The sequence below is a fragment of the Chlamydotis macqueenii genome, chromosome 2 (assembly GCF_036417535.1).
Source record: "Chlamydotis macqueenii isolate bChlMac1 chromosome 2, bChlMac1.mat, whole genome shotgun sequence".
Taxonomy (NCBI): domain Eukaryota; kingdom Metazoa; phylum Chordata; class Aves; order Otidiformes; family Otididae; genus Chlamydotis; species Chlamydotis macqueenii.
The window spans coordinates 26,323,295-26,338,666 of NC_141557.1; the positions used below are offsets into that span (position 1 = coordinate 26,323,295).

At 39.6% G+C, this 15,372-nt stretch overlaps 1 protein-coding gene across 3 annotated transcripts in view; it reads left to right on the top strand.

Moving 5' to 3' along the window:
- Positions 1–15,372, top strand: part of DYNC1I1 (dynein cytoplasmic 1 intermediate chain 1) — a 193,183-nt gene that overhangs the window by 174,498 nt on the left and 3,313 nt on the right. For all 3 annotated transcript variants that reach the window (XM_086741518.1, XM_086741520.1, XM_086741519.1), the window contains exon 16: positions 430–555. In XM_086741518.1, coding sequence (XP_086597644.1) covers positions 430–555 — 126 coding nt within the window. The remainder of the gene's footprint in view (positions 1–429; positions 556–15,372) is intronic.

Sequence of the window (15,372 nt, forward strand, 5' to 3'; positions counted from 1 at the left end):
CAGGGATGTGTGTGCTGACTGTCAGGTTATGTGGGCCCAAGTCAGACGCCAGAAGCCAGGGCAGGACTGAAGCCAAGTCCTACCCTCAGCTGGTTCTTGCTCATAAGTCAGTGATTTTTGAGAAAGAAGCAGATGCGGTTTTGCATATCTCCAAGGTTAAGGGGAAAAAACTGTTTAATTTACTGCCCTTTACTGTGGAAAAGTCTTCCCTGTTCATTCCAAGCAATCTCTTACTCTTTCCTCTTTCTAGCATATGATTGAAGAAACAATGAATTCATTTTTTTTCTCTCTCTGAGGAGGGTTGTATGTTACTTCCAGCAGTGCTAAGGGACTTGTGACTCACCCAGCTAAGCAGGACATTCAAAACTGACCTCTGGGTTTGCAGGCAGCGTGATTTTATTGTCCTTCCTGTTCGTATTGTTTTGACAGGTTCCCACAGCCAGTGTCACCATAGAAGGAGCTTCTGCCCTCAACCGTGTCCGCTGGGCCCAGGCTGGGAAGGAGGTAGCAGTTGGTGATTCAGAAGGCCGCATATGGATCTATGATGTTGGAGAGGTATTATTATTGGTTTATTGTCTGGGTTTGTTTTTTTTCACAGCTCAGCTCCTGGAGAATGCCACATCCAAGTTTGAGAAAAGATCATGTATCGTAACACATGAGTAGGACACCTCCAAAGAATAAGCCAGATTTCTTTCGGTGGAGTCCCCATTGATTTTGGGCTGCCAGCAGTGTGTTAGTCATAAAGCTACCTTGCGAAAGAGTTAACTAGTTAAAATCTCATGAGATAAATCTTCTTTGAAAGTTTTCAGAGTTTTAAAATTTTTTTTAATGGTTCTATGGGTGCAGTTGGAAAAACTTAGAAGGAACATAAAGAGCAGAATGGAGGTGCAAAAAGAAGCTGTGTTTTTCTGAAGTTGATTCTGAAGGGTTCACCTTTTATACTCCAGTATCTCTTATTTCATGACAGGCTTAATGCTGTAGATTTTTCTCACCATGACATGTACAGAGGACATCTGTTCTGAATAATGCCGAATATGTCTGAATACGTGCAAAAGTACTAACAGGAGGAAATGAGAGGTGTCATTGTGGAGGATGGTAGGCGCATGTGTGATAAAGAGTATGTAGGTGCTGAGAAATAGCAGGATGTGTATTCCGTGTCTAAGGCTGCTCTCAGTTCACCCTGCTGCATCTTATAAAAACCATCTAAACTGCAGTGTGTTTGGCACTGATGGAATCTACCTCTTTGTTGATGAATACGGTATAAAGTGTTCTGTCGGCATTACAATCCCTTGGAACAGTTAAGGGTGAATCTCTGAGCAATCAGCTTTTATGTAGAGAATTTGTTTTCCATCATTATCTGTGATAGGATACTGAGATATCCATCTCTACACAGTAGGGAAACATTATAGAATACATACAGAATTATCTGTAACTCTCATAAAGTGATTTTATGGCCCATAGCAAAATTGCTTGTGCATGACTCATGTTTTTGGATTGCATTCACTTGTGCAGGAGTTGCCTGTCCTCACAAATGTTTGCTGAAACTTCTTGCTGTATTGTTAGCATAATTTCTAAATTGTATAAGGTTACTGTGTTCAGATTTCCACTATAACACTGGCAGGTCAGGCTGTTTTTATTTATTTTTCATTTTTGCATGATTGTTCTGAAAAAGGTGGTTTTTCTGTGTTCCAAGTGATACAACAGGCTATGGAAATGTCTTTGATGACAGCACAGCCTGATTTTGTCTGAGAGTCTAGACAGCCTCTAGAAATGTCTCTTTTTGCATATCATGCACCAAGTTATTCACAGGATTGTTTACCCCTGCAAGCTCACCCAGGAGAAAATAGATTTAGTGTTCTGTGCAGAAGAAGTAATATTTAAGTTTTTGGCCTTTGCTCTGTATCATCAGACTTCAGCTTGCAAAATGAGTCACAGTGATACACTCAGATCAAAAAGAAAGACATGCTTCTATTACTTGAAAAGAAAAAAAGAAAAGAGAGTCATTCAACAGTATTTATTTGTGTGAGTCCAGATCGGTGTTACATAAAGTGTTCCGCTTCACGGATGCGGCATGCCTTGCCCATGCAGAGTCTCCAGCTCAGCTCCATACACGCTTAACGCAAACAGATGAATGTCCGTCCACATGGCTGCTGACAGGCCATGGGCCATTGCCACCGCTCCTCCTCTTCTGTAGTGAATGGAGGAGCTCATTAATTTGTTGCCTGGTTCATTTTGGCAGTATCAGTCTCTGCAGTAATTCCTGTACCGCATTTAGGAGAGGTGGTCTGGGCTGCAACAGCTTCAGATCTTACCAGGGCTATTTTGTTGTTAGTGGCTTTTTCAGGTTTAAAAAAGAAGAGTGCGCATATATATTTTGCAGCACAACTCTTCTCACTGTAAAGCCTTAAGTGAGATGCAGAAATACTTGGTAGCTCAAGAGCCTGGAACTGAAGGATTGTACAATGGATAACAGCCTCTTCAGTCATTAACTCTCTGTGCCAATCCATAAAGACCTCTCTGATGACTTATTCTGTGCTCAGCTGTCCTCAGGCATGATGCACAAGGGATTCACAGCATGCATTTGCACTTTTGGAAGTGTTGGGCAGACACTGGCCAGTTCCTTGGCTCAGCTGGGGTCTTCCTTTGACTGTCCTTTTTGTACGGGTTTGATTCTGGGATATGATGGGGCTGGTCTGCCAGCCAGCCATCCCTAGCCATATCCCTCACAGCCCAGTTTTTGTGCTGGTAGCAATGCCTGTCACCACCCACATTGTGGGAAGGGAGATAGAACAGCAGAGAAGTATTGATTTATTGTTTTGTTTTGTTTTCCTTGGGGTATTTTTGTCCATGAATTGACTCAGTGTGACAGTAGACGAGTGGGGACAAGGGGCTGGGAGCTGCGAGCTAGACCGCAGAGCACCTGGCAGCACAGCAGCACCTAGCTTTCCTATTTGACCCGGCAGTATTGCAAAGCCTGACACTGAGCTGCAACAGCTGACCTTTCAGCAACAGCACTCTGTCTCCTGCAGCATCAGCTTCTGAAAAGGTCTCATCACTGGAAGAACTCATTTCTGCCAGCCTGATAACTCAGTAGCACCCACTTATTTGAAGGTTCATCTCTCTGATTTGGGAAGACGGGTGTGATTACTCGCATTAGAAAGTCAGCAGGCCACTTTACAAAGACACTAAATAAACTCAAAAAAATTATTAATGCTCCGCTTACCCTGCACCCTTTTAAAAACCTTTATTTTCTCATGACTAACTATCACATTAGATCAGCTATAAATTCATAAAACATTGGTTCGATCAGAAAAAATTGTGATTGCATTATAAAAAATCACAGTGTCTTTGAATTTCACATTACTATATAAGCAATTTTTCTTACTTGTTTGAACAGACAGGATTGACTGCATTGATTTTGATCAGAGCAGAAAACATCAGGGAATCAAATCATTAAGAAAAAATTAAGTGATAGGAATTTTTAATTTGGCAGATTCATCATAGTTTTAAGGAACTGTTCTAGAGAACAGTAAAGTTTACTGCTGCTATTAACCCATTTGGTATAAAGAGAAGGCATGATATGGCCTAAGTGAAAATGTAAGACACGAGGTCTAACTTTGCATCCTTTGTGAAGGCAAGGAGTGTGAGATCGAGGCTGATTGGCTTGTGTAAAACTTTAGGATTTGGCCCTTTTTTATATGTTATCCAAGTGTCTTGATGACACAAGAAATGGCAGAAACGTGAAGAACGTGGCAGGGTCCATGACTAGGGAGTTAAAAATAATGGTGACATTTTCAGTTAGTCTATATAATGTTATCTCCTTAGAGTATGTACTTTTAGTTGTTTGATTTCGGCATCGTGACTGAAAATAACTGAACACGTTTATTTTCACAGCGAGGGGTCTATTTTCTCCTCAATGCGTATGCTTTATGCCCATTAGCGTTAATGGGAGTTATACACACACTTCCAGGGGAGAGGAGACTTAAACAGTCCATATAGATGTGCTCTTGTGGATCAGTAACCACTGATTTAAAGAATATGAATTATCAAATGAAATAAAAACCGAAACAAACACACAAAAATCTGATTGTTTCAGTGTGATCTTAAACCTATATAGCTTAGCCAGACAATATAACCAGTTATTGTAAATACACTTTACTCTCTGTTAAGATCTAAAGACTCAAACCTTTGCTGGTCTAGTAGTTAAGATACTATTATTGTGATAGTATGTATTACCTGTTTTAGCTTCTGTGGTCTTATGGCTTATTTACAGCAAGTTTTCTGTATGGTGGAAGTTGATTTTAACAGAACATGGACCACTGACTGTAGATTTATTCACATGTCCAGATGATTGATAGTTAGACCTAACTGCATGTCTCTTTTATAGATATATTTTCTAGAAAGCCTGCTCCCATTGTGCATGCTTCAGTGATGTTACACAGTTGCCGCTGTCATAAATATTCTCTAACAACCATGTTTGTTGCTTACCTGGTTTATTGAGAATGCTCTTTGCACCTTTGGTTGTGAAAGAAGCAGCTTCTCATCCACCTTCCATTATTTATTTTTTTTTTTTTCCATTAATCTCTTCCAGGTCATATTCTGCTTGCACTATGAATAAATAGATAGAAACTGTAAATCAATGATTTATTATTTGATTGTAATAAAATGTAAAGTAAGTTTGCCACAGAGGATTGGAGACTTTGTAATCACAGGGAGCTTATTACTGTACGTTATTTTGTTAAACTAGTTACAGGACAAACTATTGCATCTGTCTGGCGGTCTTTCAGACAGTTGACCCTAATCATGCTTTTAAGAGGTGACCAGTATGGCAGGTGGAACTGGAGAGTAAGAGAAGTTCTTTCCCTAGACCATCCAGGAAAGCTTGCTCTGCCAAGGAAAGCAGTTAGCTGGGATTCTTCACACAGTGATTACCTCTATCCTCATTCCCTTGCAGTGAAATCAGAATCATATTGATATTTATGTGACTTTGTTAAGTTTCAGAGTTAATATCTCCTTAAGCCCTTTTTGGGCTGCTGCGTTAGGTTGTTTGTGTACTTCCCCATTTGCTCCATGATAGGTGTTAATCTCATATCTCATTTTCAAGTACATGGCCAGTGAGGGAGGAGCTGGCAACTGCCTGAAATAGGTGGATGAAGTGCTACAGTTAGGAATATCCCAGTGGTGCCTATAAAATAATTTCCTTTGATTGCAGCAGCCTTTAACAACTGTTCTGAGATTCTTAGGGCTCTAGACAAAGAGAAATGCATGTTTGTGACCAACTCTCACGTTGCAGAACAGCTATTGAGTCACCTATTTTTCTGGGTAGAGTGGGGAAGGGTTGGTACGTTGTACTCCTGTCTTGAGATCCCTGTATTTCTGGATAGATTTCATACAGAAAACGTATCCAGCATCTCTTTCGTGTAGTTAAAAACTGCTGCAGTCCAGAGAAAGAAATATGAAACAAGATTTTCTGTCATGTAGGTAGATTTTCCAGTAGGTTTACTTTTGCCATCATAAAGCTCCTGTAGAGCATATACTGAGTTAGGAAATGTTTTTGCTACAAAAGCAGTGTTGAGGCTCTCCGTAAAATATTTTATTTTAAAATGTGTGTTGAGTTACTAGTATTCTTGGAACACAGATAAATAGCTCACGCATACATTGTGAAGGTAAATATGAGCAATAATAAGAGGTTGTGCTTACAACTGAGTTTTATTCAAAAGCATTCAAAGATCAAGTAAGATACAGTAGTTACAACAACAAACACAATCCAGGCATAAAGGGTAATTAAACGGATTGTGAAGCAGTACCTAAATTTCACCATTGCTGTTTTTGCTGGGGAGGCTGGAACACTGGCCTCAGAATTTTAAAAGCATGTTTTAACAAAGCAGAATCTCTTAAGAATTGTTAGAAAATGTAAAGAGCTAAGGTTTTGATTTGCTTCCCCTCCACCCCCAGTTTTATAATCAGTCTTGAGAGACTTTTAAAACTGTAAGCTCTTAGAGATGACCAAAGAAAAAAAAAAAGAGAGAGAGAATGAGAGCATACTAGGAACTCCAGCTTTTAGCTTGAATAGTCTTGAATAATCTTGAATAATCTAAAATATTGACTAGAACAAGCTCTTCATCCCCTGTTATTTGAATTTTGACTGATATCGCCAGTATTCACAAAGGGATTTTTGAAGTAGGTTAAGAAGAACTCCCTAATGAAAAAAATGCACTAGTTTGAAATCAGTCAATTTAATTACTGTGTTTTATGAAGGCCATTACCCATTGCTGATTACTAGGGTGATAAAATCTTTAAGCTTTGGTAGCCTCCATAGGGGGTGAGCTGATCTAAGTAGAGCAAAGTCCAGTCATTATCACCCTAAATACTTGTGTTTCTCATTACAATATTCATTACTTTAGGTTACTGTGAATGCTTTGAGGTCTTTATGTAAGCACTGGTTTATTCTCCTGTAGAAAAACGGTCGTGTTATGTTGACAAGTTAAAACCAAGCATTTCTGTACTTTTACAGTTTAAAACAAGGGTTGGCGACCTCCAGACACAGAAATGCATACATTTATGCCAGTGAGTACCCCTGTACATGCTTGTTCATGGCTGTGTGCTTGTTGGTACAGTCATACTAGTCTGATAAGAAATGGAAAATGATGAGAGTTACCTTATTCTTTCCGTCTGTTTTGGTACTGAAATAAGCTGGAATGGAGGCTTGTGTTCCTAATAACAGTCTTTATTAGGTAAATACTTTTCAAGAGGGAGAACTGAGCCATGATCTAGCTAATCTGATTTACTCAAGGCTGGTTGCTGGGGGTTGGAAGTGTTTATCCCCAGTGCCAGTCTAGGGCTTTGTGCTTCCTTTTTCTTGCCGCCTCTTGCACATCATGCAGCATCACTGCCTCTCTGCCTTTCTCAGTCATCTTTGTTGTGGCCTTCTAACTTACAAAGCAACTTCATAAAATCATAGAATCATAGAATAGTTTGCGTTGGAAGGGACCTTTAAAGGTCATCTAGTCCAACGCCTCTGCAAGGAGCAGGGACATCTCCAACCAGATCAGGTTGCTAAGAGCCCCATCCAACCTGGCCTTGAATGTTTCCAGGGATGGGGCATCAACCACCTCTCTGGGCAACCTGTTCCAGTGTTCTACCACCCTCATTGTAAAAAATTCCTTCCTTATGTCTAGTCTAAATCTACCCTCTTTTAGTTTAACCAATGTTATTTAAATGATGACCTCAAAATCATTTCCCTTCTTGTTTAAAATTGTGTATTTTTTAAAAGAACACTTGAAATGTATCAGGGAGAGATGTGGATCTGGGCTAGTGGGAGAGGAGAGGAGAGTAGCCTGTAGAACGTGGCTGAAGAACTTGGTGTGAGCAGCCAAGGAAGTCTGAGCCTGGTGGCAATGTCGATGATTCGTGTACTTACAGGGATAAGAGTGCTTGGGGCCAGAGAGGGAGAACTGGTGAAGCTGAGGACATGCTGCCACCGGCACATGTGGCTGCAAGCTGGCCATGTATTCATTTGAATCAAAAATTAGAAGAGTATTTTTAACTATCAGAAGGTTGAAGTTCCAGAGTGAATAGGGACAGCGGGACAAACAGCCTCTGGAAGTGGAGCCTATCAACAGGAATTTGTGGATTGCACCTGGTGTACAGGGTCACTCTCCGGCCTATGCCATGATGTGAGCTTGTTCTTGGTAAGGACAGAGTTTCTTCTGTTTCGCTATACATATAAATGAACATGAAATTCCACTTTCATTTTACTACCAGATTATTGCTTGTTAAAACTAAAACTAAAGAAGGAAGTACCAGATTTTTAACGAAGATACCTTTTCTCTCATTTGTTGATTAGACAGTGGAATTAAATGGGCATTAGTGAAAATAGACAGAAGGGGGGGTGGGGTTAAACAGTCGTCCTAAAAATTCAGTTGATTCTTTATCCTTACCTTCCAGGTGCTTATAATGAAATATTTCAGTAGTTCTCTGGAGAGCTTACTAGCTCCCAGGAGAATTTAATGGGGTGAAAAGACATGAGTTTCCAGTATGATACAGATATCTTTTCTAAGAATTCCTCAACTGCTCATCGTATGAACTAAAAAGCTTAAGAAACCAGTCAACCAACCAACAACAATCTGGCTCCAGTCCTTTTTATCCATTTGCACACTACTTTTAAAACTGTAAGCCGACGTGTGTTTCCTTTTCCCTTGCAAAGGCCCAGATCCTCCCCCTGCAGAGAGGATCAGAGAGAACAAGCCACATGTGACAGGAGTTAATCATGTAGCTTAATGCACTATTAGAAGGCACTCAGATAACAAAGTGATGAGAGCGGCAGAAGAGAAGCTGTAAGAGATCATTCCCTTTCTGCACAGTAAAGCCTGCAGGAGGGGGGAGAAGGGAGAGCTGTATGTGACAATCTTCCTGCCAGTATTTTCCTGCTGAGCTGGGAACACTGTAATGGGCAAGAGAGAAGGGAGAAAGGCAGGCTCCAGATTGGACATACCAGTCCATCCACTGTATGTTTAGCACATTGGCACTACTGGTGGCCTCGCTACTAGCTCCTCAGTTACTGCTTCTCCTGAAAACCTTTCAAGATGCTGAGTGGAAAAGATAATCTGGGTCCAGACCTCACATGGTACTTGTAGGTGAGGCAGTGGAAGCTGAGCGAGTGCGTTAGTTGTTCTGCCTCGTCCTGACCCCGCATCCTCGAACACCGGTGGGGGACAGAGCTGAAGTCAGTGCACGTTAGCAGTGTCACGGAGTACATATTTTAAATATCTGATTAGTCTGCTAGTGATATTTTCCCTGAAATTTTCTGCCCCCTTTCTGACGTAAAAAGAAGTGTTGCTGAAAAATGTTCATAGCTTTAAGTAACGGGAAGTGTGAAAGGGGAGAAGTACCAAACACAAAATTTAGTTTAAGCTCAATTTATGTGCAGCAATTTGCAAATGTCATTGAAATTCATGTGTTATCACTGTGGTGTTAAAACATTTCTGAAACAAGAGCTGCTTTGTATAATTAATTTTCTTCATGATGCTTCTGTGGTTTCAACCTGTCACATCCAGTAGAAGTTTTCATTTTGAGAATCCTTAACTACATTTTCGGTCTTTTTTTATGGTTTGCAATATGGTCTGTAATTTGAACATTAAAAAAAATATTTAATTCATGACTTGGAAAGTAACAGTTAAACCTAAAATATCAACTGAGGATAACTCTGGACCTTAATACATCCTATTCGGCAGCAAAAATTCCATATTCAGTGTTTAATTTAAATGTGAAATGTATCCTCTCGTGCCTGGAGTGATGGAAAAGTCTATGCCTGAAATTAATATAAAAACCAACAAAACAAAAACTCCTGCTATTTCATGGATGTGCTTTTGCAGATAATGGAATGTGTGCAAAATCTCAGGGAAGGCAGCAACTCTCCTGCAGACCAAGATTTTTTGACAGTTCATAAGCTACTTTTGGTGAGAGTCCGTTTGCCAACTGGAACCAGAAAGCCATGGCAAAAGTCCTTTACAGTTCCTGTTCTGCCAGATTTCCTGGCATGAATCATGGCGTGGACATAGCCAAGTTGGTTTGGAAAGGAAGCAAGCTGAGCTGAAGACACCATGATTTATTTCTTCCCCAAGGCAATAGTCCTTCACTCAGCTGAACTTCCAGGGAGGCACCTTTGCCAGTGCAGCTACCCCACAAGCTAAAGCTGTAGTATTTCAAGTAAAAATGGTAGGACAGTTCTTCCAATCAATGTAGTTGTCAGTAAAAAAAAAAAAAAAATTAGATATTGGAAAGAACAGTAGGTTGAATGCTCCTTATCTTCTAGTTTTGATCCCTTTGATATTTTTAGGTTTTCTAGTGCAATTATGAGAACTGATAACATAATTTGGTAGAGGGGGAATTCTCCTGATCCCTTAGCTCCAACCATGACATGTCCTGAAACTCATGCAAAAAATTACAGGAGTTGTCAACGACTTTGAGAAATCGCAGTCAAAGCAGGACTGAGATCCGCATGGGAACTGAATGGCAGGCAGCGTGCCTCACTGTTTTGCTCAATCAGCCTATAAACTAAAGGCATTACAGAAACGGTGGAAAGGTAGGAGCTACAAGAACTTTGCTTCTTAGGGCACCACCTCTTTTTTGAAGCAAAATTGTTAGCTTTTCTGAAGCATAGCAGATACTCTTTCTGCTCCCATAGCCGATTAGTAATATTAAATCTCTTTTGTTTCTAAGGACTTAAACAGGCCAGTAGTCTTTGCCATTGAAAGTGCCACTTGAGGAGAACCGTAGGAGAGGATCCCCACAATGTGACTGGTGAAAGCACTCTGGTGTGCTTAAGAGTAGGCTGTAAGCTTATACGTTAATGTGTGTATTTTAAAAATAAGAGGTGATCTAAATTTAAACTTTCAGTCATCTCTTTCAGGATGACTGGTGATTACTCAGTATTTTATGCTCTATAGTCAATATCAAGTGCAGCATTTGGATACATTAGTTGAGGGAAGCACAGTCTGTTTGATAGCTTGGACATCATTCTTTCTGATTAATTCAGAACAACCTGAGCCAACTCTGATATTATAGGTGGAGCTGCAGCGTTGTCTACAATTAAAGATACTTGCCACTTCCTTCTTTTCTTTTCCATATGCCCTATCAAGTTTTAATCCTTAAGGCTGAAGTTTTCCATAATTGGTGTTTGCTTCCAGCGCAGGTTTTGTTGTTTCTTACTTTTTTTTTTTTTTTTAAAGATTAAAGACAGTATCATAACACAAAATGAATAACATACTCAAATTGAGGAGTTAGCCTTAACTCTGACATTTCCTATCTTTGAAGTGTTACAGTCTGAAGTCTTAATGTTCTGTTAACATGCATTTGTGTGTCATGTGTGTATAATTTACAGACTACATTTTAGTCTGTTCTCCTGTTAGGCTGGCATGGAGATGACTGATGCAGACAGAGGACTGTGTTTAGAAAAGAATCCATGGGCATTCAAATGCTGGAGTTCCTATACAGGCCATTTATACAGTGTGTCTTTGCATATTACATACAAATTATTAAAATAACACCATTGTTTGCTTGGTATTCAAAACATAATTTACCATCAACTATGTAACAATTCAGCAGCTACTGTTCCCCTTAAGAGAAAAAGTCAAAGTTTGCTGAAAATTGATTCAGTTTCTGTTTGAGCTTAAGCTCTTTTTTGTCTTATATAAGCTAATATTTTGTCTTCTTTTTACTATGGCAGCACTAGTTAAATCAGAAGCTGCTGGTGAATTGTAAAGAAATAAATCACAACAGACATTAATCTAGATGAGGGCTAAGTAATTAACTTCATAGAAGGGTGGTGTACACTGTGTCTGTGACACTAGACTGACTGCTGTGCGTAGAATAAATGCAGTTTTTAGGCTGCCTATGGTATTCCACCCCTTCAATTAAGTAAACAAATATATATAGAGCTACTCTGGAGTGTATCCTTTGTGGTCTAAACGCTGTATCTTATTAAAATCATCTGCATGCAGTATGTGGGATTTGAGTTCCTGCCAGTGGTTTCATCCATTGTTAACAGCGATGCTCGGCTCTCCCAGGAGTTAAATACAGTGGTGCTGTAGTTATGTGAAAAGGGTGCTCTTGGTTACTTTGGTGGCCATTTTGTTGCATATTACCTCCCACTTTGTTTCCATGCATGTGTGTGGCATAGGGTGTTGTCTGGAAAAATATAGGCTTTTTCAGGAAAAAAAAAAAACAAATCCACATAGATTGAGAAAAATATCAAAGGCAGTCTGTAATTGATTCTGAGGGGCAAGACCAGGGCCAGAATAGGTGTGTGCCTGCATGCTGTACGTGTGCGTTTTAAGATATTTAATATTTACATTTACATATCTGTTTTCACCTCAGTGATAGTGATAAAACATCTGTTGAACTCCGGAAGATAGGATCAGTTGCTCAAAAGGGAACTATAATTCTTGGTTTTCATCTGTTAAGTATTACGATCCTCATTCTACAAGTGCTCTCTTTTACCCAGAAAATTAGACCGATTGTCTGATCTACCTTTTAGCAAACATCAAGCTGAAGTAGTTATATTTTATCATAATTAAAAATATTTTTACCTTCAATGTCACAACTACATTCAGATGTTAATCCATTGCACAAAGTATTTGCAGCAGATTTCTTTTCAATACAGCACTTAATTTTAGAGGGTGATACAGACAATATAGGTTGACAAAAATTCTACTTAGAAAATAGCTAAAATGATATTTGCCTGAAGCTACGTTTATTTGGTGATGCTTTTAAATGGAAAGAATATAAAAAGAGTGATAAACCACATACACAGATAACTTAATGTGAAGTCTGAGATTTTAGTCATTAAAGTTAGTTTACCAGACTTGCTGTTTGCCACAAACTCAAATTAATCTGAATATTTTCTAAGCTTTAATTAGCTATTTCTTCAAAGAGTGTTTAACTTGCCCTTCTCAAAAGTTACAATAGAAACAGAGTATTTTAGAGATGAGAGGAACATTAATTTTCATACAGTTTTTATTTTCCCTGCTGGATATGAGATTTTTTTTTGCAAATACGGATGTGTTGAAGCGGAAACACGTAAACAGTATTATCTAAAATCAGATCAGCCTTTGCCTCCAAACAGCAACAAACCCAAATACAACTAATAAAAGATGCGTGTTCATCAGAAAGTTTCTGATCTCTAGGAGCGTGGTGACTAGCTATAGAAAGCCATCAGCTGAGATCAGAACAAGGTTTTCTATATGAAAAAATGAGAAAGCATTGTTCTTCTACGAGATGGGTTTGAATAGGTCGCAGATTTGTGACTCAGGAACTGGTGTCACCCTTACAGTGTATCTTGGACCACCATGCAGGCTTGTCTGCAAACTTCTAATTGGAAACAGTGTGTGGCAGTACGGTTGTGCAGGCCGGCTGCAGACCACATACTCTGGCAGATCGTTCCAAGCCGTGGTGTAACGGTTCATTTTCAGATTCTCCTTTTACACCTGTGTCCACGGGACGTGTGTGTTAGAAGCGATTATAGACCATTCTGGTTGGAAAAATTCACTTCTTCAGAACAACCCCTCAGTCAGAGACGACACTGAGGAAGTTCTTCCCACGGCTATTTTTGCTTTGAGGCATCTGAACTCTAGGTGAAGACGAAAAAAAAATGTCATTGTTAAGCTGGTGATTGGGATTGCGCCATGCTTTCACCAGTAAGCAGCGCTGCGGGATATGAAGCAGTGTCTCAGTGACAGGTCGATTGACCCATGAGGTGCAGTCACTAAAAGGAAACACAATAGGTTGAACACAGATGACTGTGCTCCTTGTGAGCCTATGGGACATTGGTTCCTCCAAAGTGGAGGCTGCTGCTTAAATTTAATTTTCTCTACTTCTTGGGAGAGTCCCCAGCCCCCAGAGGAGAGCTGTGCTGGACAAGGGCATGGAGGGATGAAGGCAGGAAGAGTTTGTTCTCTCCCATCTCGAAGATTTACAGGCTCCAGGGAAGGCGAGAAGCCAGAAATAAAGTGAAATATCCTCAATGAATAATTCATTTGCTGGAAGGTGTTTTTTTAGGGAAACTGAAGCTATACAGAGATTTGGACAAATTGAGCTGAAACACTCACAGCCATAAAAAAGATGGATAGGAGGGGACTATACAAAAATCCTGAAATATGTTTTAATATCTTATTTCAACCTTCCAGATAGATTCCTTTAAAGGGCACATTCAGAGGGATATTTTTTTGTCTCAAAATAATTCATTTTTCTTTTCTTTTCTTTTTTTTTTAATAATAGACCTAACTTAAAAGAGCAAATGTTACTAAAAGGTGTTAACTTATCTGAAAATGAAAATAAATTCATGTTGATTTTGCATCACGGAAATAATTTCTTTAATATCAGGAAGAAAACCAGTTTCTGAACTAGTTTAAATGACAATCTCTAAATGTGTCTAGTATTTAGTATGTTACACGTCTTTGTTATTTGTTATACGTTATTGATCATGTAGGAAGCACTTGCAGATACTCACAGATAGTGAGTGCTTTTGGAAGAGTATTTTGTGAAAGTGAGTTGGGGATGGAGATCTGAAAAGTTGATAGTGATACACAGAATTTTTTTGATAAATGAAAGACCCTGATTGTCCTGAGTTAAATATCTTCACCCAATCAAAAATGGGTCACCATCCTAACATCTTGAGAAGGTATTTTCCGATACTAAATTCTCACTCCCGTACCCAGCTGAGCACGTGTAACTTCACAAGCAGAAGCAGCTTTGTTTGGATGCATAAACTTGTCATGCTTGCAGGCTGGTCGGCTTGCAGCTTGAACTCTTTTGATATTTTAAAAGCCAGAGAAGACAAAAGTACCCCTCTTCCAAAAGCTTACCAGACAAAGTTTGGCTGAAGTCACCACCTTGCTTTGATAATACTGGTTTTTCTCTTTAGAATTGCTATCTGATGCAACCTGAATGTACGACGATATTTGAGTTAAAGCAGTGTGAGTAATGCAGCCAATTAATTAGGTTCGGGTAGCACTTACCTTCCATTGTGAAGGGATCAAAGGAGAACACTTCATAGCATTTATTCTCTTGCTCTGCTCCATACCTTAGTGTCAGTTCATTCAAATAACCTTCTGACCCAAATGTTAATATAAGTTATTATATTAAGTTATTATGCTCTGGTGAACATTTCTACCCTGCATCGACATCCTGACTGCTGGGACTCAACACATGCTGGTTTGTAGCAACTGGAAGTGAAAATGGCCAAAACACCAAACGAGTGTGGAACACCCAGATAGCTCTAAACCTCTGCCCTTTCTCTATGAAATACCTCCTCGTTCCTTCCACCCTGCCCTGGTATTTACAGAAAAAAAAACTTGTGCAGAGAAGCTGAAAGGGAGATTTCACAGAGAGACCCAGGCCTCCAACACTTGTGGTTGTCCCTGTGCCTGGCTGAAGGAGCTTGAATGGAAAATGACTGGAACAGTAGACTAATTCAGACAAGAATGTGAACTGGAGTTTGTGGATGCTTTTGTTTTTATTTCTGGTCTTTTGCTGTATAACTGTTGTGGTTCGGTATTGGGGCCTTCACAGAAAGAAGTACAGCGGGAATAAAAGTCAGTTTTTCCTTTGACTTCATTGTTGCCAAGGTTTCCCTCTGCATCCCTGAGGAATTTATGTATTAGAGATGTTTATTCTACTAACAGCCTATTAGCAGGATTGGCCCCTCATTGAAGGCACGACGTAGTGCGTGAGATTAAATAAGGTAAAGTAAGACTGAGTTCTAAGTAATTAGATTGTGTGTGGGCACTGAATGTTTTCATCTCTGTGCTGAAGTTATTCACTTTGATCACTGGGTTTTTTTGTGAACTGAGTCATTAAAAACAGCCCAGGTCT